At 40.7% G+C, this 25,582-nt stretch overlaps 1 protein-coding gene across 6 annotated transcripts in view; it reads left to right on the forward strand.

The window, feature by feature from the left end:
* Positions 1 to 25,582, forward strand: part of znf827 (zinc finger protein 827) — a 146,329-nt gene that overhangs the window by 93,882 nt on the left and 26,865 nt on the right. For all 6 annotated transcript variants that reach the window (XR_013576464.1, XM_078540985.1, XM_078540955.1 and 3 more), the window contains 2 exons: positions 9,670 to 9,727; positions 20,947 to 21,041. Coding sequence is in view for 5 of the 6 variants with exons in the window: in XM_078540985.1 (XP_078397111.1) it covers positions 9,670 to 9,727; positions 20,947 to 21,041 (153 nt within the window). In the remaining variant the exon portion in view is untranslated. The remainder of the gene's footprint in view (positions 1 to 9,669; positions 9,728 to 20,946; positions 21,042 to 25,582) is intronic.

The raw sequence follows: 25,582 nt of genomic DNA on the forward strand, positions 1-25,582 counted from the left end.
GGGAGCGGGGAGAGTCCTGTGGGCATGTTGGGGGTGGGGTTCCTGTTGGTGTGCTTGCAAACAGACTAACAAATGCACGGAGGTAATAAAAAGCAGCATCTTCCCCCCTCTGCACCAGATTTTCACTTGCACCAAATTCCCAACTTAGCACTCTTCTCGTGTCACCCTGTGCTTCCCCAATCCAATATAGCTGGGAAGAGGCATATCCAAATCTTCAAAATTAATAAAGTATTCAGAAGACAGTTAACTTCAGCTGCCTTTTATATTGGATAGAAGCTGTGGCATGAATGTGCAAAATTAAACATTTAATTTCCTTGGAGCTGCTTTTGTTGCACAACCCTAACTTTAGCTGTTTGTGATGAAAACCTGGTTTATGCTTATGTATGGGGTTTCTCTTGTATTTCTGGTGTAGATACTGCCGTAGAGAGTGTGCATTTCTGAGGAAATTCTGGGCCAATTTGTTTTTATTTCCAAAGAGCAGGAGTTAGTGAAATAGATTAACATAAATTCTATACTGATTTAACTCTGGTAAAGAAATTGTCTCAATCACTGCAGCGCTACATGATTCATACTTCTAAAGAACAGTAGCTGCACTACTGCTGTGGCCATGAAACTGTTGCGGCATTCAACTGGTTGGAGTTGAATAAAATATAGGTTATAATGTTAAATGGACTTGCTGGAGTTTTGTTGGATCACATTTAGGGTCAGGGAGGAACTTAGCAAAGCTTTTCGCAAGTTTTAACTATGGTTATTCATCTCCCGCAAGGCTAATTCAGAAGGGTAGTGCTTCTCAGCTGGCAGCTTGTACATAGTTTCAGAAGGAATGGGCTTGATAGCTTGAACAGAATTTGAAAAGCATATTTTTGGTATTTATTTGAGTATATGCAAATGAAAATCTCCCTACAGCTGCAAACCTTTTACGTTTTGTCATTGCTACCGCAAAACTCCAGTGTAACACATAGAATTACTTAAAATTTTAGAACACAGAAACTGACAAGTTGGCCCAACAAATTGTGTTGACGTTTAGACTCCATATAAGCCTCTTCCTGCTAATACAGGTCTATTCCCCTCACTCCTGTACCTATATCTCTTTATTGCCTCCACATCTTTCCTAAAGTGCGCCACCCAGAACTGGACACAATACTCCAGTTGAGGCTGAAGCAGTGTTCTAACAAGTTTGACATAACTTCCTTTCTTTTGTGCTCTATGCCCCTATTAATAAAACCTAGGACACTATATGCTTTATTAACTACTTTCAACCTGTTCTGCCACCTTCAATGACTTATGCACATATACACACAATATACAATGTAGAAGGTTCATTCAAGAAGGCATCAAACATATCAAGAGACTTTGTTGTGAACACAAAAGTGAAGTTGAGGCTTCGGAGAGAGTGTACAAACCTCTTTTTTTAAACAAAAAACTCATCTACCTGACCCTTCAAGCACCACCTGCCCCACATGTGCACAATCATACATATCAGCCATCTCAACCAATCGAACTGGAGTGGAAGCAAGACATCCTTGATCCCGAGGGACTGCTTAAGAATATTTTTTTGTGCCTTTTCTAGTGCTTGTATTTACTTTTTGTAAAATGGAAACCAGAACTTTGCATAGTACTTGAAATGTGGCCTAAACATAGTTCTGCACAAGTTTAACATGATTTCTGTGCCTTTGAATTCTATCCTCCAAAAATAAACCCCAATGCCTTGTTTGCACTTTTTGTGGCTGTGTATCTGCATTGCAAGTAGGATTGCCAACTATGATTAAATGTATTCCTGAAGGTTCCATCACATGACTTGCCCCATGTTCCAGCCATGAGTCGACCAACTCACCCATCTTTGTGACACACTGCCTTCCTGCGCCAATTCAAAAGAAAAAAGACTTGTGACCCAATTGGATGATACTTGACTGTCAGCCAAACAGCCTCCCCCAACGCCCCCCTCAATTTCAATATGTTTATATCTGATAAAGAAAAATGTTCAAATAAATGTTTTTAAGAATAGTCATCTTTAATACCCCTATGATTTTTCTCCAGGTTTGCTGAGTGCAACCCTGGAGAAAACCCTGGGTGTATTGATCTGCAATTCCTGGAGATTCCAGGCCAATTCTAGGGGCTGGCAGCCCTAATTGCAAGTCACTTTTAATGATTTGTGAATCTGTATCCTGAGATCAATTTTTTTAACCCATGTATGTCATTTTTTTCCTAGTGCAGGTATAGAACTTGTTTGAAAATGTAGTATTCTGATTGGCTATATATTACAATTTTAATTGAGATTGTGCTCACAGGATCAGTAACATGCTAAAATATCATTCCCAATGGAAAGCTGCATGTTTGAATTCTGTAAAGCTTTTTAAAAATGAGGAGGAGGACCAAAATAGTGACTCAAATAACAGCTTAAATTTTGATAGAATAGATCGGCTGTGAATTATATAATTCCTTTTGTGACCTCAGGAGGTCTCAAAGTCCTGTACAGTGAAGTGTAATCACAGTTCTAATGTGAGAAATACCTGTATAGTACTGAGGATTGAATATTTGTCAAGCAGTTGAAAGACTGGATTTTTAAATAACTCTAACCCACCCATTGGCCAATTGTTAGATAAATAATATTACCCACTTTACATTGAAGATGAGAAATTGTTTCAGTAATATTCATCACCAAAGAAGTGTAAGCTGTGGCTGCCTACAGTAAGCATACCTGCTAATGTAACATGGCTTATGGTGAATGGAAAGCCTCATTACTGTAGGTAGGTCACTGAATTGGCATAAACTCTTATGTATTCTTCAGATAGTCGAAGAATAAATACTTATCAAATAATGCAACTAATGCCTGATTTACAGTTTATAACCCATTAAAAGTGGACAGGTGCAGAAAACCAATGCAGTGGATTTTACTTGAATATAACCCATTTAACTTGCACCTTGGGTACCAAAGAAGAATAACAGGCAAAACATTAAATGAGTAATATTGATCTTGAACCAGCATCCACAGTGTGAAAGTTTCCTCTATCGACCAAATGAATCCACTGCCACACCTGTTGCAGTATAGTTGTGTGAGCATCTCTCCTTGAATAAGGAGACCATGCAAGCTGTATATAGTACCTTAGGTGTGGTCTCACCAATGCTCTGAACAGTTGTAGCAAGACTTCCCTATCTTTGCTCCATTCCTCTTACAATAAAGGGCAACATTCCATTTGCCTCCCTAATTACTTGCTACACTTGTGTGCCAACGTTTTGTGATTGATGTATGATGATGGCCAGATCCCTCTGTATCACAGCATTCTGCAGTCACTCTCCATTTTAAATGACCTGTTTTTCTTTTCATCTCACCAAGGCAGATGCCCTTGCATTTTCCCACATTATATTCCATCTTTAAAATCTTTGCCCACTCACAACTTGTCTATCCTTTTGCAAACTCTTTGGGATGGGTTTCCATGAAGGAGATAGATATCGGAAGTTGGGAGAGTGCTCTTCTCTGCAAACTTGTGTCCGTTAAGGAGGTCTGCACCCACTTTACTTGGTGGAGAAGTGGATTCGGGCCCACTGCCTCCAGAGGCAGGCCCGAGGAGGCAACACAAGTGGGCAGATGGCGAGGCTGGCAGGCTAGAAGGCCCACCTCCATTTACTAGGACATCTGCCCAGATCTAATCATGACTTTTAGGCCCTCGCGCTTTCACCCCTATATATAGGGATTGAAAAAGCTCTTCAAAGAAAGATCAGGTTATTACAAGGTAATAAAGATGTCAATCAAGCAAAGCTGTCAGTCCCTGCAAGCTATGTCAATATTGCTTACAGGGCTGAGTGCATTAGCCATTCTTGGAGCTCAGCAAAGTATTCATAATGTGGCCATCTGGAAAAACAAATGTCTGACCATTTGTTCTAACTGCTACTGTTGATACAGTTGCCAGGTGTTTATTTACACAAGATTAAGAGGTGTGAAGTGGATGCAAGCCTTTCATGATTGATATTATGAATGGCTGTGGTTGATTGACAGCTTTATGTGAAGGTAAGGGAAGAAACTAATTTCCAAGGAAATGTTGAATGGCTGTTTTTTTTGGTTCCCAACTTTGGTCTCAAGTTCCCCCATGGTTCACTGCTAGATGCTACGAACCGTGTCTGCTAACAGAAAGGGCCCGGCTCCACCAAAATTGCAGAGATCTTGAAATGCCCACCACTGCAATACAGCTGGCAAGGGGAGGAGTGCTGCATGTTGGCTACCTGTGCCCTTATGTCTCACCTGTGAAAATCCAGAAAGAGGAATGGGGACAGGAATCCTGGAATCTGGTCCAGATCGCCATTTTTAAAGATCTCTCAACTTGGCCTGACTCCATGAAAAACTAGGCCTCTGTGTCCTCCTCTCGAGTTGCTTTCTTACCTTTCTTTGTATTGTCGACAAATTTGGCTACAATACACTCAACCCCTCATCCAAGTCATTGATATAGATTGTAAATAGTTGAGACCCCAGAACTGATTCCACTGGTTGTAGTTTGCCACCCTGAAAATGACTTATTTATCCTGACTCTCTGTTTCTTGTTAGTCAGCCAATCCTCTATCCGTGCTAATGTAGTGCCCCAATACCATGAGCTCTTATGTAGTAACCTTTTATGTGGCACCTTATTAATTGCCTTTTGAAATCCAAATGCAGTACACCTTCTGGTTCCTTTTATAAACCATGCTTGTTACATTCTCAAGCAACTCTAATAAATTTGTCAAACTCTATTTGCCTTTCACGAAAGAATGTTGACTTTGCTTTATAGTATTATGATTCTCTAAATGTCCTGCTGCTACTTCAATTTTCCCAATTACAGTTATTAGGCTAACTGGCCTGCTTTCTGCCTCCCTCCTTCCTTGAACAGAGGTGTTACCTTTGTGGTTTTCAAATCTGCTGGGACCTTCCAAGAACCTAGGGAATTTTGGAAGATTATCAACAATGCATCCCTTATCTCTGCAGCCACTTTTTTTAATACCCTAGGCTGCAGGCCGTTATGTCCAGGAGACTTGTCAGCTTTATTCCCATTAGTTTTCCGAATATTTTTTCTCCAGTGATAGTGAATGTTTTAAGTTTCCCCCCCTCCCTTTTAGCTCTTGATTTTCTAATATTATTGGGATTCTTTTGGTGTCTTCCACTGTGAAGGCTGATACATAATACTTGTTCAAAGCCTCTGCTATTTCTTTGTTCCCCATTATTAATTCCTCAGTCTCATCCTCTAAGGGGACAATTGTTTAGTTTCTCTCTTTTTATGTACTTATGGACGCTCTTACTGTCTGTTTTTATATTTCTTGCTAGTTTACCCTTGTACCACACACTCTGGCAATGCATTGCAGACCCTAACCATTCACTGTGTGAAAAAATTTTCCTCACGTCGCCATTGCTTCTTTTGACAATTACCTTAAATCTGTGCCCTGTGTGGGAACAGTTTTTCCCTATTTATTCTGTTGAGACCCCTTATGATTTTAAATACGTCTCAGCCTTCTCTTCTCCAAGGACTTCTCCACTCTATCTTCGTTACTAAATTTCCTCATCCCTGGAACCATTTTTGTGGATCATTCCTGCACACTTTCTAATGCTTTCACATCTTTCCTAAAATGCAGCTCCCAGAACTGGACACGGTGCTCCAGTTGAGGCTGAGCTAGTATCCTATGCAAGCTCTTGTACTCTGTCCTTATTAAAACAGCCTAGAATACTGTATGCTTTATTACCCATGTCGCAAACTGTCCTACCACTTTCAATTACTTATGGATATATACACCCAGGTCCCTCTTCCCTTGCACCTCTCATGAGTTCTGCCGTTCATTTTATATTGTCTGTCTGTGTTCTTCCTACCAAAATGAATTACTTCACACCACTCTGCATTGAACTTCATCTGCCACTTGTCAACCCATTCCACTGACTTGCCTATGTCCTTTTGCAGTTCTGTGCTATCCCCTTCACAGTTCACAATGTTTCCAAGTTCCATATCACCTGCAAGTTTTGAAATTGTTCCCTGCACACCAAGGTCCTAGGTCATTAATATATAGCAGGAGAAACAAAGGCCTCATCACTTGCCCATGGGGAACCCCACTAAAAATTTTCCTCCTGTCCAAAAAACAGAAACCACTCGTCTGTTTCCTTTCACTCAGCTAATTCATATCTATGTTGCTACTGTCCCTTTTTATTCCATGAGTTTTAACTTTACTGACAAGCCTGTTGTGCGACACGGCATCAAATGAGGCATTGAAAAGGGAATTTGATTTTTATCTGAAAAGGAAAAATGTGTAGGGTTATGGGATGAATTCAAGGAAGGGCACTAAATGAATTGCTCATTTGGAGAGCCGGTGTAGACACAATGGGCCGCAAGGCTTCCTGTGCTGTAACAATTCGGTGATTTTGATTCCTCTTATGACGTGGCAGATGATGTGTGCCAGGCGGATCAAATCCACAAGGGAAACTTGATCAGGCAGCCACAATGATTTTGCAATTTGTATTTTATTTTGAGATGCGTACCCTGAATTCAGCAGTAGAGTCCACCAAGACGCTAGAGATTTTTTTACAACACTAAATTAAACACTTGTTAACAAAGAAAAGATTTCAAGCATATAAGTCTACAAATTACTGCTAAAATAACTCCTAAAACCCTGAATTAATCTGGCTTCCAGTTACACCCCTGTTAATGCAACAGTAAAAAAATAGATTTAAATAGACCCAGGCAAGTCAACATAACACATTGGACAGTAGAATTCAAAGTGGCTTTTCTCAGCTTCAGTTTCTGTAGACAGTAGCTTAATGCACAAATACTGGAGGTTTTTCACACTAATGGTAGATCTTACAATGCCTTCCAACATATAGCCTCCTTCCCCTTTATACATGTTTCTCCCTTTTGATGCAAATTCCATTGTTTCCATATTTCTTTGGAACATTACTTTTTTCATAATATAGATCATTGCATGGTGCTAATATTGTCAATAACCTTTGGGAAAAATAAACACACTGCTTGACCTAACTTCTCTGGCTAGCTGTAACATCCTACCATCTCTTTGAAATTCAAATTACCCTGATTTATCTAAAATTGCAAATTTTCCTCACTTCACATTCTAAAACTTCAGCCATGTTTATGTATTTAGCATTTCAAACCTAGCGTCTTTTGATGAGTCAAAGGCTCCAGATCAGCTGTCCCCAATTCAATTAAATCCCACACACATGCACACAAACTATCCAAACCCCACTATTAACCTACTTTAACAATAAATCACAATACGATGAGCATTATTATACTTTTGTTACATTTGTCCCTTTTTTCGTTATACTTTGATTTTTTTTTCCCCAATCTTCTGGCTTATCACAAACCTTTGCAGCATTGTATGCCCTTCCTTTCAATATGGTATTATTGTTAATTTTCTTACTTAGCCACGGATGCACATCCTTCTTGTAGAATCTTTCTTTCTCACTGGAATATATCATCTATTTAGCCAATAATGGTCATCTCACTTTTTAAGTGACATATTCAACATGTAGAAATCAAGTAAGCAGAGAGGCACAGCCAACTGGGTGATTCTCTCAGTGTGTGGTAATCAAATTTAATGTGACCATCCATGTATAATCAAAATTGGGAGTTGTACAGGTAGAACAAGAAGTTACAAAGGGATGTAAGCAGACTAAGTGAGCAAAATTATAGTAGATGGCGTTCAGTCTGGAGAACCATGAGATCATTCATTTTGGATCTGAGAACGACAAATTGGAATGTTTTCATAATGGTGAGCAGCTAGGAACTGTTGAAGACCAAAGGAATTTAGGTGTCCAGTGCACAGAAACAAAAAGTAACCAAAAATACTAATGAAATGTTGATCTTAACCTCAAGGAGCTTGAGTACAAAAGTGAGGCTGTGATGGTTCAGTTATTCAGAGCCTTGGTCAGACCCCATCTGGAGTTTTGCCTTCAGCTTTGGGTACCATCCCTAAAAAGATTTATATGCCCCTTGGAGGGGTTAAAGTGCAGTTCCACCAGAATTGTACCAAGGCTTAAAAAATTATCAGGGAGCGAAAGTTGCATAAACTTGGCTTGTATTTCCTTAAGTTTAGATGGTTGAAGGGCAATCTAATCAAAGCATTTAAAATTAGATTTTGGCATTTGATAGGTGACTAGCAAGAAAATATTCCCTTTAAGGAAATCCAGAACAAGAAGGATTAATCTTAAAATAAAATCTAGATCAGTTAGAATTGAAATTAGGAAGCACTTTTTCATGCAAAGGGTAATGGAAATGAAATCCTGAACTCTCACCCCAAACGTTTTTTGAACGCTGTGTCAATTAAAATTTTCAAGTCTGAGATTGATAGATTTTTGTTGGGTAATGATCAGAGAGGAATGGACTGTCACGATCTTGAGGATCTGAATGTTGTCCTTCTGTTCTTGTGTTCCTAAATAGATCGTAAAAATTCTGACAAATCCTATCTGTCGCTGCAGGTTAGCACAAATCAGTGATTTCCTCACACCTTTCATTTAACTAAAACTTATTTCAAATAAAGTTGAACAGCAGTAAGAAAGACTTGGATTTACATAGTGCTTTTCACGACCACCAGACATCTCAAAGTCTTTTACAATCAATTAAGTACTTCTTGAAATGTAGTCACTATGGTCATGTAAGAAATGCAGAAGCTAATTTGTGCTCATAAACCCCCACAAAAGCAATGTGGTGATGACCAGGTACAAAAATCCCTCACTTAATGCTGTAGTTGCATTTCGGAAAAGTATGTCTTTAAGCAAAACAACGTTAAGCACATCATATTTTCCCAAAAGAATTATTGAATAAATTAAAGTTAGGATTTTTTGGGCATTTCTCGTCGGGGAAAAAGGTTGAAATACTGTACATGTACAGTACATTCCTTGAAATAAATTTTAAATATCAAATAAATTTTAAACTACTCAGAAGTTTCACCATCGTACAAACTGACAGTGAGAGAGACTGTGCGTTGAAGTTATTATGTTGTCAATTTGATGAGGTTTATTATTGGATTCGCTGCTTGTGTATTTATCCCTGTCAGGTCCTTGGTTTACTTAAGGGAAAGTTTCTTTGTTTTATTACAGACTGAATAAATAAACATAACCGAATCAATTATTCATTGATGGCAATTCATTTTTTAAATACTGCACTTTAAAATCTCTGTGACCACTGAATTCAGTAAAAAGTGAGGCTGAGTTCATCAATACGTTAAGTTCTCCTCATTTTTGCCTGCTGGCAAATGACATAATAGTGAATGTTGTGTCAGTGAAGGTATATACGTTCCTTACTTTATCAATGGCATTATAACAAAAAATGTTGTCCGAATCGACGTTAAGTGAGGAATCTCTGTAATTTTTTTTGTGATGCTGATTGAAGGATAAATATTGCCTAGGACACCGAGAATAAATCCCTTGCTCCTCTTCAAAATAGTGCCATGGGATTTTTTACATCCGCCCAAGCAAACAGATGGAGCCCCATCCAAATTATGGCACCTCCCACAGTGCAATGCTCCCTTAGTACTGCATTGGAGCATCAGCCTCGATTTTTGTGCTCAAGTTCCTGGAGTGGGGCTTGAACCCGAAACCTTGTGATTCAGAGGTGGGAGTGCTATCAACTGAGCCACAGCTGACAAACATGTTAAGTGAAATATTAAAGCTGTATTTTAATGTTTTGGCTCTGCTTTCTTCTCTTGTAGCAAAAGTAAGCAAGGCACAAGAAGAAGGAAAAGAAACGTCAGAGTTGGGTAGTAACAGGTGAGTATCTTGTTTTAGGTGTACATAATCTGGAAGGTAAAAGGGGCCTTAGATTTGGATACATGCCTGTTTTGTACCTGAATCAATAGTGTAGAAATGGTCTCACTAAAATGGTTGCGAATGAGTTTGAGTGTGATTTAAAGAAGTTGACTGTGGCTCACTGGTTTACTCTTGAGAAAAATAAAATACAGCAGGGGCATGGTTTTTGGAGATGGATTGGATGGCTCAGGTTTACTGATATAAGATATTGTACATGAGCTTGTTGCAATCTGTATTATCCTTAAGTGTAAAGACCAAGTGAATGTGGGATGTATTTTCTGTATTTTTGCTTGGTGCTGACTCTTGGACAGAACTGTGACCATGAGGCAGGCAGTAGTATTTCCAAAGATAATGTGCAAAGAAAGTCTGCTTTGTGGAAGGACGACTATCAATTTATCATATGGCATTTTCTTAAGGATTCATTCGAACAAATTCAAAGAGCAGAGTCAAAAACATTGAGCCAGGAATGGTATTCTTCACTAGATATTGAAAAGAATTGAATAAGCTGGGATGATATTATTCACTGAAGCTTGGAAGGTTTAGTATCAGGATCCTTCAGAATGATTCAGATGTTCTAATTCCAATGCAATCATCATTTTTGCCTTCATTCTTAGTTAGGGACAGAAGCTAGGGAGACAATTCTCTGTCACCTTTGATCTTTCTTGAACTTATGGAAACCTTTGTCAGTGGTTGTTGAAGTGGATCCCAGCATCCTGAGTTGTCTGGCAAAGCATAAGCTCAAAGTAAACTTGTATGTCAATGATTCATAACTCATCTTACAAAAGCCATAAACCTCTTTACCATAATTTGGAAAATGTCAGCACACGTAGATACTCCTGGGCTTGTATTGGAATTAAACTCCAGTTCAATAGTTTATTAGGGTTAAGCAGAAATGGCTTAAGTTGCAAAACTTTCCTCTGTAGCAAGGTGGATGTTATAAAAGTGACCTTGTTAATATTCAATTAGAATCTATTGGTTTGCTATGCTGCTACTGCACATCCAATGCAGCATTTCTTCAAAATTGACTAGAGAGAGAGAGAGAGAGAGAGAAGGGAGGAAAGCTGAGGACTTTAAACCTTGGGCTGCATAATTCGGCATTTAAATTGAGCTGCATGGCAAGAATTGTGCAATGTCCAATCCTCACCTAGGAGAGAGGTGATACTGAGTGTTTCACAATTAGAAAAGTGTTCCAGGATCACAATTGTAAAGCCCAATGATTCTAGTAAATGACCCTCTGTTGCAGAAATGTGAATAAGTAATACCAAAAGATTAATTGTTAGAATAATTTGGTGCAACGATTGGGATTGGAACCTTTGTGTCAGACAATTTTGTTGAGGGTCTTTGGGTTAGGCATGCCATCAGTCCGGGTACCTTTTTGTTGTGTTCCTGAGTTATTCACACAAATTTTACCAATCACACATGAATAGTAACAAATATTTGGAATTCTTTTTATTGAAGACTTACAATACTATATACAAGTTACAGGAGAGCTCTACATGCACTTTCCAAAACAGCACTTCAGACATGTCTTCCTTTTTCCTTAACCAAGGGTTCCCTCCTCCCCCACCACTGTGGTTGACGGGACCCTCAACCACATCCAACCTCTCTCCCGCATCTCTGCCCTCACCCCTTCTCCTCCCTCCCAGAACTATGATAGGGTCCCCTTTGTTTTCACCCCACCAGCCTCCGCATTCAAAGGGTCATCCTCCACCATTTCTGCTAACTCCAGCGTGATGCCACCATCAAACATGTCTTTCCCTCAACCCCCACCCCTGTCAGCATTCTGTAGGGATCGTTCAGGTGACACCCTGGTCCACCCCTCCATCACTCCAACTCCTCATGCCCTTCTCATGGCACCTTCCCATGCAACTGCAAAAGGTAAAGGAGCAGGTGTTGCACCATCTCCTCCCTGCCAAGGCCCCAAACAGTCCCTTCAGGTGAAGGAGTGCTTCACTTGCACCTCCTTCAAGCTGGTCTACTGTATTCGCTGCTCCCAATGCGACCTCCTCTACACTGGGGAGACTGAACGCAAACTGGGTGTCTGCTTTGCGGAACACCTTCACTCAGTCCGCAAGCATGACCCAGACCTTCCTTTTGCTTGCCATTTCAACTCATCATCCTGCTGTCATGCCCACATGACCATCCTTGGCCTGCTGCAATGTGCCAGTGAAGCTCAACGCAAACTGGAGGAACAGCACCTCTTCTTCCAATTAGGCACTTTACAGCCTTCTGGACTTCAACAACTTCAGATCATCAACTGTCTCCTCCATCTTGACCCCTGTTTTAATGCATTTTTTTCCCTTCCTAACCGTGCCCCCCACCCCTGCAAACAGGGCCATCTGTCACTTGTTCTCATGTTTTGCTTTCACAGAGCACTGACCCTTGTCCTGCTATTCACACATTCTACTATCTTACCTTTATGACACTACCAGCACCTCCTTTAGTCTTTAACACTTCCATTGATGCTCCCTTTGTTGAGTGTCCGTGATATCTTTGTCAAATGTCTCCGGAGCCCCCACCTCTCCTTGACCTTCTATTTTGCTTAAACAGTATTAAATCCATCACATTTCCACCTCTCTTTAGCTCTGAAGAAGAGTCATATAGACTGAAAATGTTAACTCTGTTTCGCTCTCCACAGATGCTGCCAGACCTGAGTTTTTCCAGCATTCTCTATTTTTATTTAAGATTTCCATCATCTGCAATATTTTGCTTTTATTTTAGCGCTGCGTTGGTTGTCTTTCACTCTGAATTTCACTCTGACCTTACCGCAAACATGTTCTCGATGTTATTGGATTATTGGATAAGATGCAGTTGGACAATTCCCTTAGTTGACATCAGTTCCCACTTAATGTCATTCCATTAGGTGTTGTAACTTCGTATGATCGTGGCTTGCTGTGAACCTTGGATACCTCTTCAGGGAACCAGGTTCCTTCTGTTGGGTGAATAATTCAAACATTTTGCCCCACATGTAAGGTAGGCAATTCCGCACCTGCATTCTGATCTTGTGTAGAATTCATCTTCTCTTGCTTCTCCAGTAGTCTTTCCTGCACTGATGCAAGCCTGGACAGATGATGACTTGGAAGTGTCATTCTGATCTGCCCCCTGAGCATGATTTCGGCTGATGATGGTAATCCCAAGTCTAATGTTGTTGTGCGTAAATGCAACATAGCAACCTGGAAATCTTCCTCTGTTTCTCTGTACTTCACAATTACCGATATAACTGTGCGAACCATTCTCTTTGCCACTGTTGGATCTAGAATAATGTGGAGACACTGTTACGTGGTTTAGGGGTGCACATATCCTGAAATGATTTGCCTGTATATTGTGGACCGATATCTGATACAATCTCCTCTGGTGTACCAAAAAGATTGAACATAGCACTCATTGTATTTGCTACAGTTGCACTCAATGTACCCCATAACAACCTAGTGATTTTGAATTCTGAAAAATAACCTCATTAAGAGGAAATTAGGTGATTGGTGAACAGATCCATTACAGCCCTTGACCAGGAGTATGATAGGACCTCATGAGGGTGTGTTAGTTCCCTGTGCTGGTTTGGCTGATGTGCTTGGCACCTCTCCCACATGCTTATGGCTGTCTTGATATCACAGTTAATCCCAGGCTAATACACAGTCTCCCTCACCAGGCATCTCGTTCACTCGCTGCACATGTGGCCCTGGTGCCATTGTGCTTTTCTCTGATGACGAGGTTCAGGAATCAGTGCCTGTTTTCCTTTAAATATTACACCTCTTGAAATGCCTAACTCATCCCTGTATGGCCAAAAGGATCTTAGGTTGCCTTGAACCTCCTATATCGTATCAGGCCAACCATCTACAATAACTTGCCACAGTGCGTTCAGCAGTGGAGCTTTGGCTATTTCTTCTCTTAAGCTGGTTGCAATTGTGCTATTTAAAGCTCACCAAATCAACATTAAGTATGTCTTTGACCTCTATACCATACTGTGAACTTGTAGGTCTAATGAAATATCCGCTATTTTTGCAGGTTTAGCAATTGGCTCAGTGTGTCCTATGTAACCGTCCTGTTCTCTGGTTTATATCACACTTCACATTTTTGACTAGTAACCTTTGTAATCTAGGTGGCATGCTTGTAAGAGGCTTACCCCATATCATTTCTAATGGCTTATGATCCTTTTCCACAATGACCCGCTTGCCAAAAAGGAATGTGAGTAACTTTGTCATGCCGAACACCAGAGCAGGCATCTCATGCTCTGTGTTCGAGTAAATGGCTTGTGTCGGTTTTGCCTCACACATAAGGCAAGCTCCTAGCCCTTTCTGTAACACAACAACTTCCGAGACTGTTTCCTTTCTTGGGTTGTAATGTTGAAAAAGACTTGTCTCCTATGACAATGACTGCTTAAGTGATTCAAATACGTGTTGTTGGCCATCTTGCCACACAAACAGAATGCCTTTTCCTAGAAACCCTCAATGACGATGATCTCTTGGCAAAGTTGGGTATATAGGATACTAAGAAATTGAATGGGGTGTAGGCATAGATTGTACATATTCTACTTTTTCTACTTTGCCTGGATCAGGGCGTATCCTAAGACTTTCTCTTCTAGCTGCTTCCATTAACGCTTGAAGATTTCTATCATGTTCTTAGTGGTACTCGTGACTGCAATGTCATCCACTGTGCATATGCAACCTGGAACATTTTCAGTGATCCTATCCATATGTTGCTGGAATAAATCTTGATTTGCAGATAATCCAAATGTTAATCTCTGAAAACAATACCTTCTAAAATGGTGTTTTAAAGATGGTTAGTTCCCGTGATCTTTCTGATAAATACGCAGGCAAACAACCATGTTTTGTGTCTAACTTGGAGGAAAACTTTGCTCGGGTTTAATTCTTCCAATGTTGGAATTTTGTGAAGATACCTCTTGAGTGCATTATTCAGATGTCTTGGATTCAATACACCTGAATTGTACCATCTTTCTTCAGTGCATAAGTAAGAGAGCTACACCAGTCATTGTGATATTGCAGACGATGAATATTGCCATTTCATTCCATTTCCTCTAATTCACTCTTCAGCTTTTCCTGGATGTGTACACTCCACTTCCTAGGTGGGTATATTGAAGGAATTGCATCTTCTCTTAAATGCAAACAGCATCACATTTGAAATTCCCCACAGCGTCAAACCTGCCTGGGTACTTCAGCTGTAAATCATGGACTGACTCGATAGGGTCATTTTTAACATTTTTTTCTACCATTGGTGCATCGTTTTGAGCTCCCTACAAGCTACAGTGAACTGTTCGTGCCTACCAAGTAGAAAACTTGTGATACTCCTGCAGACTTGCCATTGCTGCATTTTAACACCAGTATACTGATGCAATGGATTAGTGATCTGTTGTAAGCTGTCAGTCTGGCTGTTGTAGGCTGTACCATTGAGTCCCATTGGTCAAGATAATTGTCTTTTAACATTCTGAATGGCAGAATGTTGGCACTAGCTCCGGTACCTATCTTGGCTTTGAGTAAGTGTTTGCCATTCTTATTCAGACACACAATGTTGATTGCAGCAAAAGCCTCTAGCTGTGCAGTCGCATCCACACATCATGCCACATTTACAGTATGGAAAACCTGCCGACTTTAAAGTTGAAGAGCTTTCTTCTCAGCATCCTCCACCTAGTCTATCCTGTTGCCATTCGCGAACGTGTCTGTATTGCATTGACTTCTGGCAAACTCCTTGGTGCTGCTGCCATTACACTGCACACACTTTTTTTATTTGACAGTGTCACATTGTAGTCCCTGACCACACTGCCATAGCCAGATTTCCTGCACTGACGTGCCTAATCATCTTTCAAGTTGCACGCTTTTCAGTGGCCTGGAAATGTTGGGCAGTTCCGTGGCTGCTGTAGGAGACCACACTGCCCACAGGATTTATTCTGTTTTGGTGCCGAGGCCACTTCACCAATGATCGTAGCCAACCCAACTCTTGCAAGCATGCCTTCACTGCCACAATGGCTTTACACTGTCTTTCAACAAGGTGTCGATATCATTCCCTTTTTTTCTCTAATAGGTCTCTCTGGAAGGCTTTGATTGATGTTGAGGAAATGATGAGTCCCATGATTCTGTTCAACAGCTTTGCTTCAGAGAAATCATAGTCTCTGCCCTTATCACGGCATTAGCTCAGAAACTGATCAATTGACTCCTTGGGCTGTTGTCTGAATGCCATTAATTCTGTGAAGATTGACCTGAAATTCACCTTTACACGGAGTTGATCTTTCATTGTATTTCAGAACTTCATTGGGTCTTTTTGATCTCCATTGAATAGACCTGATGTATTAATTCAATGGAATTCCTAGCTTCCAATGGCTATTTTAATCTTCACTGCCTGTCTGTCAGGTTCAGTGATGGATAAGCCCAAGCAACATGATTCCATTCTCTGGTGAAAAAATTTAAACTCTCATAGGACATATGTGGCCTTCCAGTTCGTGACGGGAAATTTAGTACCTGTCTTTTCAATGCTCCTTGCTTCTTGAGGATTTTTCTGGTTTACTGTGGGTTGGGTTTGCTTTGATGGAAATACTAAAGGGTAATGCAGAGTTGTTGTGCCTGCAGCTCGAGTCTTTGTGCCCAGCCCTGGGCTCTGTGGAGCTGTAGCCTATATATTGCACTATTTATTTGGGCCCGCCCACAACGCTGTTTTCGCTGGAACCACACCACAAAGCTAAATGGCTATACACCCTGTTAGCCCACTTCCAAACCAACTTTCGCAGCCTGATCCTGAACCAAAGACAAGTTAAAGTGCAGAAAGAGGCCATTCAGCCCATTGTGTCTTCGCTGGCCAAAAAAGAGAAAAAAATAAACTAGTTGCACATTTTAATCCCACTTTCCAGCACCTGGTCTGTAGCCTTGCAGGTTACAGCATTTCGGGTGCAGATCCAGGTGGTACTTACATGCATTGAGCATTTCAGCCTTAACCACCAATTTAGGCAGTGAATTCCAGGTGCCCGGCACCCTCTGGGTGAAAAGTTTTTCCTCATGTCCCCACTAATCCTTCTATCAATCACCTTAAATCTATGCCCCCTGTAATTCACCCCTCAGCCAGGGGAAACGAGCCTTTACTGTCTCCCCTATCTAGGCCCCTCATAATTTTGCACACCTCAATTAGGTCACCCCTCAGCCTTCTCTGTTCTAAGGAAAACAACCCTAATCTATTCCATCTTTCTTCATTGCTGCAATTTTCAAGCTCTGGCAACATTCTTGTAAATCTCGTCTGTACATTCTCCAGGACAATTATGCCCTTCTTGTAATGTGGTGGCAGAACTGCGTACACTATTCCAGCTGTGGCCTAACCAGCGTTTTATACAGTTCCATGATTACATCCCTGCTTTTGTATTCAATATCTCATCTGATAAAGGAAAGCATTCCATACACTGCCTTTATCACCTTCACCACCTGTCCCGCCTTATTAAGGGACCTGTGGACATGCACTCCAAGGTGTCTCACTTCTTCACCCCTCTCAATACTGTTTATTGAGTATTCCCTTGTTTTGTTGGCCCTCCCCAAATGCATCACCACTCATTTTTCCAAATTGAATTTTATTTGCCACTTTTCCGCTCACTCTACTAAACCATTGATATCATTCTGGAGACAACAGCTATCCTCTTCACTATCTACTACAGTGCCAATTTTTGTGTCATCTACAAATTTCTCAATCATGCCTCCCACATTTAAATCCAAATCATTAATATATACGACAAACAACAAGGGACCTAACACTGAGCCCTGTGAAACACCTCTGGAAGCCACTTTCCATTCGCAAAAACATCCATCGACCATTGCCCTTTGTTTCTTGTCGCTGAGCCAATTTTGGATCCAACCCCCCACCTTCCCCTGTATCCTATGGGATCTCACTTTCCTGACCAGTCTGCCATGTGGGACCTTGTCAAATGTCTTACTAAAATCCATGTAGACAACATCCACTGCACTACCTTCATCAATCCTGCTTGTTTCTTCCTCAAAAAATTCTATTAAGTTAGTAAGACATGATCTTCCCCTAGTAAAACCATGCTGAGTGTCCCCAATCAACCCATGCCTTTCTAAGTGACAGTTTATCCTGTCTCTCAGAATTGATTCCAATAATTTGCCCGCCACTAAAGTCAGACTGACCGGCCTATAATTTTCTGGCCTATCCCTCACACCCTTTTTAAATAATGGTACAACATTTGCAGAACTCCAATCCTCTGGTGCTTCACCTGTATCTAGTGAAGATTGGAAAATGATCTTCCGAGCATCTGCTATTTCTTCCCTGAACCAACTTAATATTCTTACTAACCACCGATCCAATTATCCTCCTGGTCAGTTACTTAATGGTATTTTTGGGCATTGCTCTCCGATGGCCCTTCCACCTCCTGGTGTTTCACGCTATCGCTTCTGGTTTTTCAGCAGATTACTTGAGTTGTCCCAATTTCTTTTTCCTGGCTTCTCCCAATCTTTGGACTGGCTCTACTCCATGATCTCTGCGCTGAAACAAATCATCACGATTCAAATCTTCACTGTACTTCAACTTTATTTCTTCAACATGGTCTTCAAAAATGCACCACTGCCACGATGTTGTGTTACTGGGTTCATACACAAACCTACCTAACTCTCACTGATGAATGGTAGCACGTACTTTGGATTCCTTTTATTGAAGACTTTCAATACTGTGTACAAGTTACAGGAGAGCTCCACATGCACATTTTCAGCACAACTCCTGCTGTATTACATACTGTATGACATTTCCTATATTAGTGATGCACACTAGTGATAATGTATACTTCATTAAAGCAATATCACATCAGTTATTATAAATCTTTACAAATTACAAGACTTGTAGAGAAATTGATGCTTATCCTTGAAATAAAGCAGACAATTGAGAACTGGAGCCCTTGTAAAGTAGATGAATGCAGTGCGCCAAACTTCAAAGTACTACGCATTCCATATTTTATAAGTGGACATCTACATCATTCCAAGAATTTGAGAATTAAATAGCATGAGAGAGAGACTGCATTGGCAGTGTTGTGCTTGAGGATAGTAGTATCCATCTGGTTTCTGTTTAGATTAATGTTATTAGGAGGATGTGACTGAGTGTATGAGGTAATCCTTTATGTCAGGGGGTTTGTTAAAGGAGTTTTGGTCACTAGTGACACACCATGGCAGTGGTGCAATATATTGGAGCTCAATGAAGTATGCCATGAGTTGATAGGTGGGTAATATTTAAAGCAGAGTTTCTTATCTCAGTTGTTCTGGGCAGATATTTCCATAAAGGGGAGAAAACTTAAATAATCTCCCAGTCACTCTTACGCACTTCCTCATACTATGTTTCAGAATGGTTGTTATGACACAGCAGTTGGTGAAGGGTGAGTTATTCAAAATCCCAGAGGGAAACTTTAAGCAACTGTCATAACCTATATTTTTAATTGGTATGTTTGAGATGCAGCTCTGAATTCAGAAATGAAACCCACCAAGCCTCCAGAGGTTTTTACATAAATTAAACTTTTATTAATTTAACAACAAATTTAAGCACATACACATGCCTACAAATTACTACCATAATAACTTTTAAATAAATCCCCAAATTAATCACTCCCAAGTAATCTTCCCCAAGGCAACAATAACCCATAGTCTCAAATAGACACCAGGCAAAGCACATTTTATCTTACAAATTCAAAATGAGGTTCCTTTCAATTTATTCCTTTGCAGACACAGTGGTAGGGCTTACAGGTGGCTTAGATCTCACATGTCTCTGACTTCCACACAACTCTTTTCTGTATATACCTAGCCTTCCCTTTGAATGCAAATTCTCATTATATCACCAGGCCCTTTGAACTCCACCCCTTCTAACAATAAAACCCCTTTCATAGTACCAACTTTATTAGTAATATAAACGTATTGCTTGGTGTTTCTTAGCTAGGTGCAAGATTTCACCCCCAGTCTTTGAATGGTTTATTCAACAAAATGCAAATGTCCCCTTTACCTTACTGTTTAACATCTCAAAACTACTATACATCAAAACACCCAGATTAGCTGGCTTTAATCCAGTTAAAACACGCACACTCACAACTGCAGACACAGACCAAACTATAAGTCCAATTTAAAATAATTTCCAATAACATTATAAACATTATCTTCATGACAATGGTACTGGTGGAAGCCTCAAGAGTACATCAGCTATCAAAATTCTCAGCTAGAGTTGATGCATAACCCAGAGAATCAGGAAGAGAAGCAAGTGATCAGATGTGACTTCACCTCAACCAAGCACTATTTGAATCCATTTATGTTCTCCAGAAAACATCCAAGTCTATAAACAAATCAAATTTGATAAATTTCCCTGTGGTATGCAACTTATCTGCATTTGATTGGCAATCTAGTAAAATAGTAAAGTAGATTGAGTATTTGATGGTTTGAAACACAACGGAGTTTATGATTGTGTTTCAATGGTTTCCCAGATGTGGCTTTCACTTTCACTTAAGTCTGATCAAGAAAATGCTTGACTATGGCCATAAAGGGTGGCTTGGGTTTTTTTTTGGGTGGTTCAATTAATAGGCAAAAGTGCTAGCTGAGCCACATGGACCAGAAGTGCCAAGTTCAACCCTTGGCAATTTCATGACCCTGTATAGGGAATGGAAAATTGTCTGTATGTTCTACTTTGATTGCTATCCAGGAGCTCCACTTATAAACTGGTAAGGACAGGATAAGGCTCAGTTTCTATGCATCAAATAGCCAACTGACAGAGCTTATGCACGAAGGATGGTGACTTGACTAAGGTACAGAGGACTGAAGGGGGCTATGAAATCTACCCCAGCAGGAGTCATTGCCATCAAGAGAAGAGGTCAAGAGTAAATCTATTTTTTTTTGAAGAGGTGGGAATTAATGCAAAGATTAATGTGAGAATCTCTGTTGGACAGTCTTGTGGTAATTCATTAATTCATGGCATTGAGCTGCAGGTGAAATAAATTCATAATTGTGGTCAGGGCTAGAGCCATACCCTGGTCCTAGAGATAAAAGAATAATCTTCGAAGTTGCTGTACAACTCAGTTTCCCTGAACTTGTTACTAATAATTTAATTGCTGTTTCATGAGTAACATTTTGTTTTTAGCATCTGTCTGAGCACACATTTGACGATGTTTGAAACTTCAGAAATACTTAGCGAGTTATTTTCTTTTTGCTTTGGTCCAGCTCTTCTCTTTGTGAAGATGCGTTTAGACAATCACCGTTCACTTCAAATATGAAAGATCCTTTATCAGATCTCCATGGGGGACCTCTATCACAAGGTATGTGATGTTTATATTCTTGCTATAGCTTTAAAAATTTGGAAATTTTAAGTGTCTATTTACCTATTTGTAAATTAATTTTTGTGAAATATCTTCTTTTGGAAAAATACCTTTTCAAAATTGCATGTTTTGATTATAATCATTTTCAAAAAATGCAAATCATAACTAATCACAGGACCAAGTGTAAGTGTGAATTCACCAATCCCGAACTTGAAGGCAGTGTATTTGGAGAAATGGCTACAACACTTAATGCTTTTCTATGTTCCAATCTCTCTTCAAATGCAGCTCCTGGCTCCTACCCCACAAAAACAATGTCCCACCCCCACTTAAACCAGCTTATATTTTACCTCTTTTCTATTTTTCTTTAGTTCTGATGAAGAGTCATTCAGACTCGAAACGTTAACTGTATTCCTCTCCGCAGATGCTGTCAGACCTGCTGAGTTTTTCCAGGTATCTTTGTTTTTGTTTTGGATTTCCAGTATCCGCAGTTTTTTGCTTTTAATATATATTCTTTGTTTTTAAGCATTTAAGTGTCTATCTACAATATCCACAAGGATGGGTCTATCCTGTCACCTGTGAAAATGGTGGCAATGCATCCTTTCGGTAGAATGCGGTGGGCATTAGAAAGATGAACTTCAGTGGACTGAATGGACAATGGCCTTTTCTTGACTTTTAAAATAATTCTTGTTTAATGCTGATAATTTTAAAGAACTAACAGTAGTCTCATGTTAGATACTATGGCATCCATTGAAATTGAACATCCAGTAAAAAGCTAAAATAATTTAAGCTTGAAGCATAAGGTAATGAGTGGAAAAAAGGCCATTCATCCTATAGGCTATCCTGCAGAGGTTCTTCGTTATGCCTCCCACCTGCCCTGTGTTAATTCAGCAAATCCCCATGTCAATCAAGATACCGATCTTAGTGGTTACTTTATGTAAGTGAAGTTTTTTGGCATGAACGCAAGAAGCACCATGTTTCCTGAGAGTATTTTGTCATCTATGAATGCACTTTTCTTTTATTTGTTTCCATTTCTAACCAAAAACTTACATAGGTCTTTTTGAAACAATTAACCAACACAGCTTTCGGAATACCAGCTGCTGATCAAATTGCCAATATAGCCACTTTTTTAAAAAAAAATTACTTTATGATCAAGAGAACAGACATTTAAAAAATCTTGAATTAAGACAGAAAGGCAGAAACAATACTTTGCAGTAGTTAAGCCTGATCCCACATTGCAATCGGCATCTATAGAGCTGTATCCAGTAAGTGTCAGCACCTTCAGAAGCGGAGGGAGAAACCATCATGCTTGGTAAAACTTTTTAAATTTACAAGGACTTAACAGTTGTATGCCATTAGGATATTAAAATTACTGTTTTTGTTCCATCACATCATGCTGTGGTATTTAATTTTTTATGAAAGCTTTTTCACCTGCTATACGTTCTGTATGTTTTGCTTATTTCCTACCATATGGCCTATATGTGAAATACAATTTGTGTATATTACCTGTGGATGGTAGTGTCTGCAGGCTGCTGAGAACCACATTCCCATAAATCTGTAGCACAGGAAGCCTAACAGTGCTGTGGGTGTACCTACACCACAGGGACTGCAGTGGTTCAAGAAGGCAACTCACTACCACCTTCTCAAGGTCAATAAAAATGCTGGCCTAGCCAGCGATGCTGAAAGAATTTTTAAAAAATGGACGAGCACAAAATATCCGAAGGGTTGTAAAACTGGAGGAGATTACAAGGGGGTGTGAAGTCGAGGGGAGGGGGTGTTGGGGGTGAGGCCATGGAAGTATTTAAAACAAAGATGTGAATTTTAAAATTGAGACATTGGCTCCAGGTAATGTAAATCAACAAGCACAGTGGTGATGGATAAATGGGACTCGGTGCTTCCGTTCAGGCAATGGATTGGAGCTGAACCAAACTGTTGGTGATTTTGATGCCACATTTGACCCTGAGATGAGCTTCCAATGACAAATCCGCTCCATCATCATGACTGTTTACTTCTACCTCCAGGACATCACCGGACTCCACCCCTGCCTCAACTCATCTGCTGCTGAAACCCCCATTGATGTTTTTGTTACCTCTAGGTTGGACTATCCAGTACTCCCCTGGCTGGCCCCTCACCTCCCTCCCTCCATAAACTCGAGCTCATCCATAACTCTGCTGCTCGTACGTTAACTCGCACTGAGTCCCGTTTATCCATCACCACTGTGCTTGTCGATTTACATTGGCTCCAGGCCTAGCAATGTCTCAATTTTAAAATTCGCATCTTTGTTTAAATCCTTCCATGGCCGCACCCCCTTGTAATCTCCTTCAGTTTTACAACCCCTCGGGTATTTGTGCTCATCCAATTTTTTTTATTCTTTCAGCATCACTGGCTAGGCCAGCATTTTTATTGACCTTGAGAAGGTGGTGGTGAGCTGCCTTTTTGAACCACTGCGGTCCCTGTGGTGTAGGTACACCCACAGCGCTGTTACGGAGGGAGTTCAGGGATTTTGACCCACTGCCAGTGAAGGAACAGTGATACATTTCCAAGTCAGGATGGTGTGTGACTTGGAGGGTAACTTCCAGGTGGTGGTGTACACATGCATCTGCAGCCCTTGTCCTTCTAGATGGTAGAGGTCTCAGGTTTGGAAGGTGCTGCCTAAGGAGTGAATTTCTGCAGTGTATCTTGTAGATGGTACACGGTGCTGCCAGTGTTTGTCAGCACTGGAGAGTGTGTATGTTGGAAGTGGTGGATGGAGTGCCAATAAAGGGGCTGCTTTGTCCTGGATGGTGTCAAGCTTTTCGAGTGTTTTTGGAGCTGCACTCATCCAGGCAAGTGGAGAGTATTCAATCACATTCCTGACTTGTGCCTTGTAGATGGTGGACAGGTTTTGGGGAGTCAGGAGGTGAGTTACTCGCCGCAGAATTCCAAACCTCTGACCTGCTCTTGTAGCCACAGTATTTATGTGGCTAGTCCAGTTCAGTTTCTGGTGAATGGTAATCCTCAGGATGTTGATAGTGGGGAATTCAGCGATGGTAATGCCATTGAATGTCAAGGGGCGATGGTTGGGTTCTCTCTTGTTGGAGATGGTCATTGCCTGGCACTGTGTGTATTACGAATGTTACTTGCCACTTGTCCGCCCAAGCCTGGATATTGCTCAGGTCTTGCTGCATTTGGACATGGACTGCTTCAGTATCTGAGGAGTTGCGAATGGTGCTAAACATTGTGCAATCATCAGCAAACATCCCCACTTCTGACCTTATGATTGAGGGAGGGTCAATGATGAAACAGCTGAAGATGGTTGGGCCTAGGACACTACCCTGAGGAACTCCTGCAGTGATATCCTGAGACTGAGATGATTGACCTCTAACAACCACAACCATCTTCCTTTGTGCTAGGCATGGAGTCAACCAGTAAAAAGTTTCCCCGATTCCTATTGACTCCTGTTTTTCTAGGGCTCCTTGATGCCGCTCTCAGTCAAATGCTGACTTGATGTCGAGGGCAGTCATTCTCCCCTCACCCCTGGAGTTCATCTGTGTTGTCCATACTTGGACTAAGGCTATAATGAGGTCAGAAACTGAGGCCCTGGCTGAACCCAAACTGATAATCCGTGAGCAGGTTATTGCTAAGTAAGTGTCGCTTATTGGCACTGTCGATGACCCCTTCCACACTTTTGCTGATGATTGAGAGTAGACTGATGGGGCAGTTATTGGCTGGGTTGGAATTGTCCTTTTTATGGACAGGATATATGTGGGCAATTTTCCACATTGCTGGGTAGATGCCAGTGTTGTAGCTCTACTGGAACAGCTTGGCTAGGGGTGCAGCTGGTTCTGGAGCACAAGTCTATGCCAGAATGTTGTCAGGGCCCATAGCCTTTTCAGTATCCAGTGCCTTCAGCCCTTGATATCACATGGAGTGAATCGAATTGGCAGAAGACTGGCATCTGTGATGCTGGGAACCTCAGAAGGAGGCCAAGATGGATCATCCATTCGGCACTTCTGGCTCAAGATTGTTGCAATTACTTTAGCCTTATCTTTTGCACTGATGTGCTGGTCTCCTCCATCATTGAGGATGGGCATATTTGTGGAGCTGCCAGTTGTTCAACTGTCCACCACAGTTTGTGACTGGCTGGGGGAATTCCTATTTTAATTCCTATTCCCATTTTATTAAAAATATTAAAATTCCAATTTCGTTTGCTGCACCGTTGGTGGCTGTGCCTTAATTTTTGTAAGCTTCTCTGCCTCTCTACCTCACTCTCCTCCTTTAAGATGCTCCTTTAAAACCTAACTTTTTGACCAAGCTTTTGGCCTCCATATCTCCTTATGTGGCTTGGTGCCAAATTTTGTCGATTAGTTGAAATGCCTCGAGATATTTTATTACATTAAAGGTGCTGTATGCAAGTTGTTGTTTTATATCTAGTAGAAATGTACATGAATACATCCTGAATTGACAATCCAAATCTACCAAACTTCGCAAAAGCATTAAATACATCTGTTAAGGTTTATTTGATTTTAAAATGTAACCCCGATGGAAAAGCAGAACATAGCATA

Source organism: Cetorhinus maximus, chromosome 1 (assembly GCF_964194155.1).
Source record: "Cetorhinus maximus chromosome 1, sCetMax3.hap1.1, whole genome shotgun sequence".
Lineage (NCBI taxonomy): Eukaryota > Metazoa > Chordata > Chondrichthyes > Lamniformes > Cetorhinidae > Cetorhinus > Cetorhinus maximus.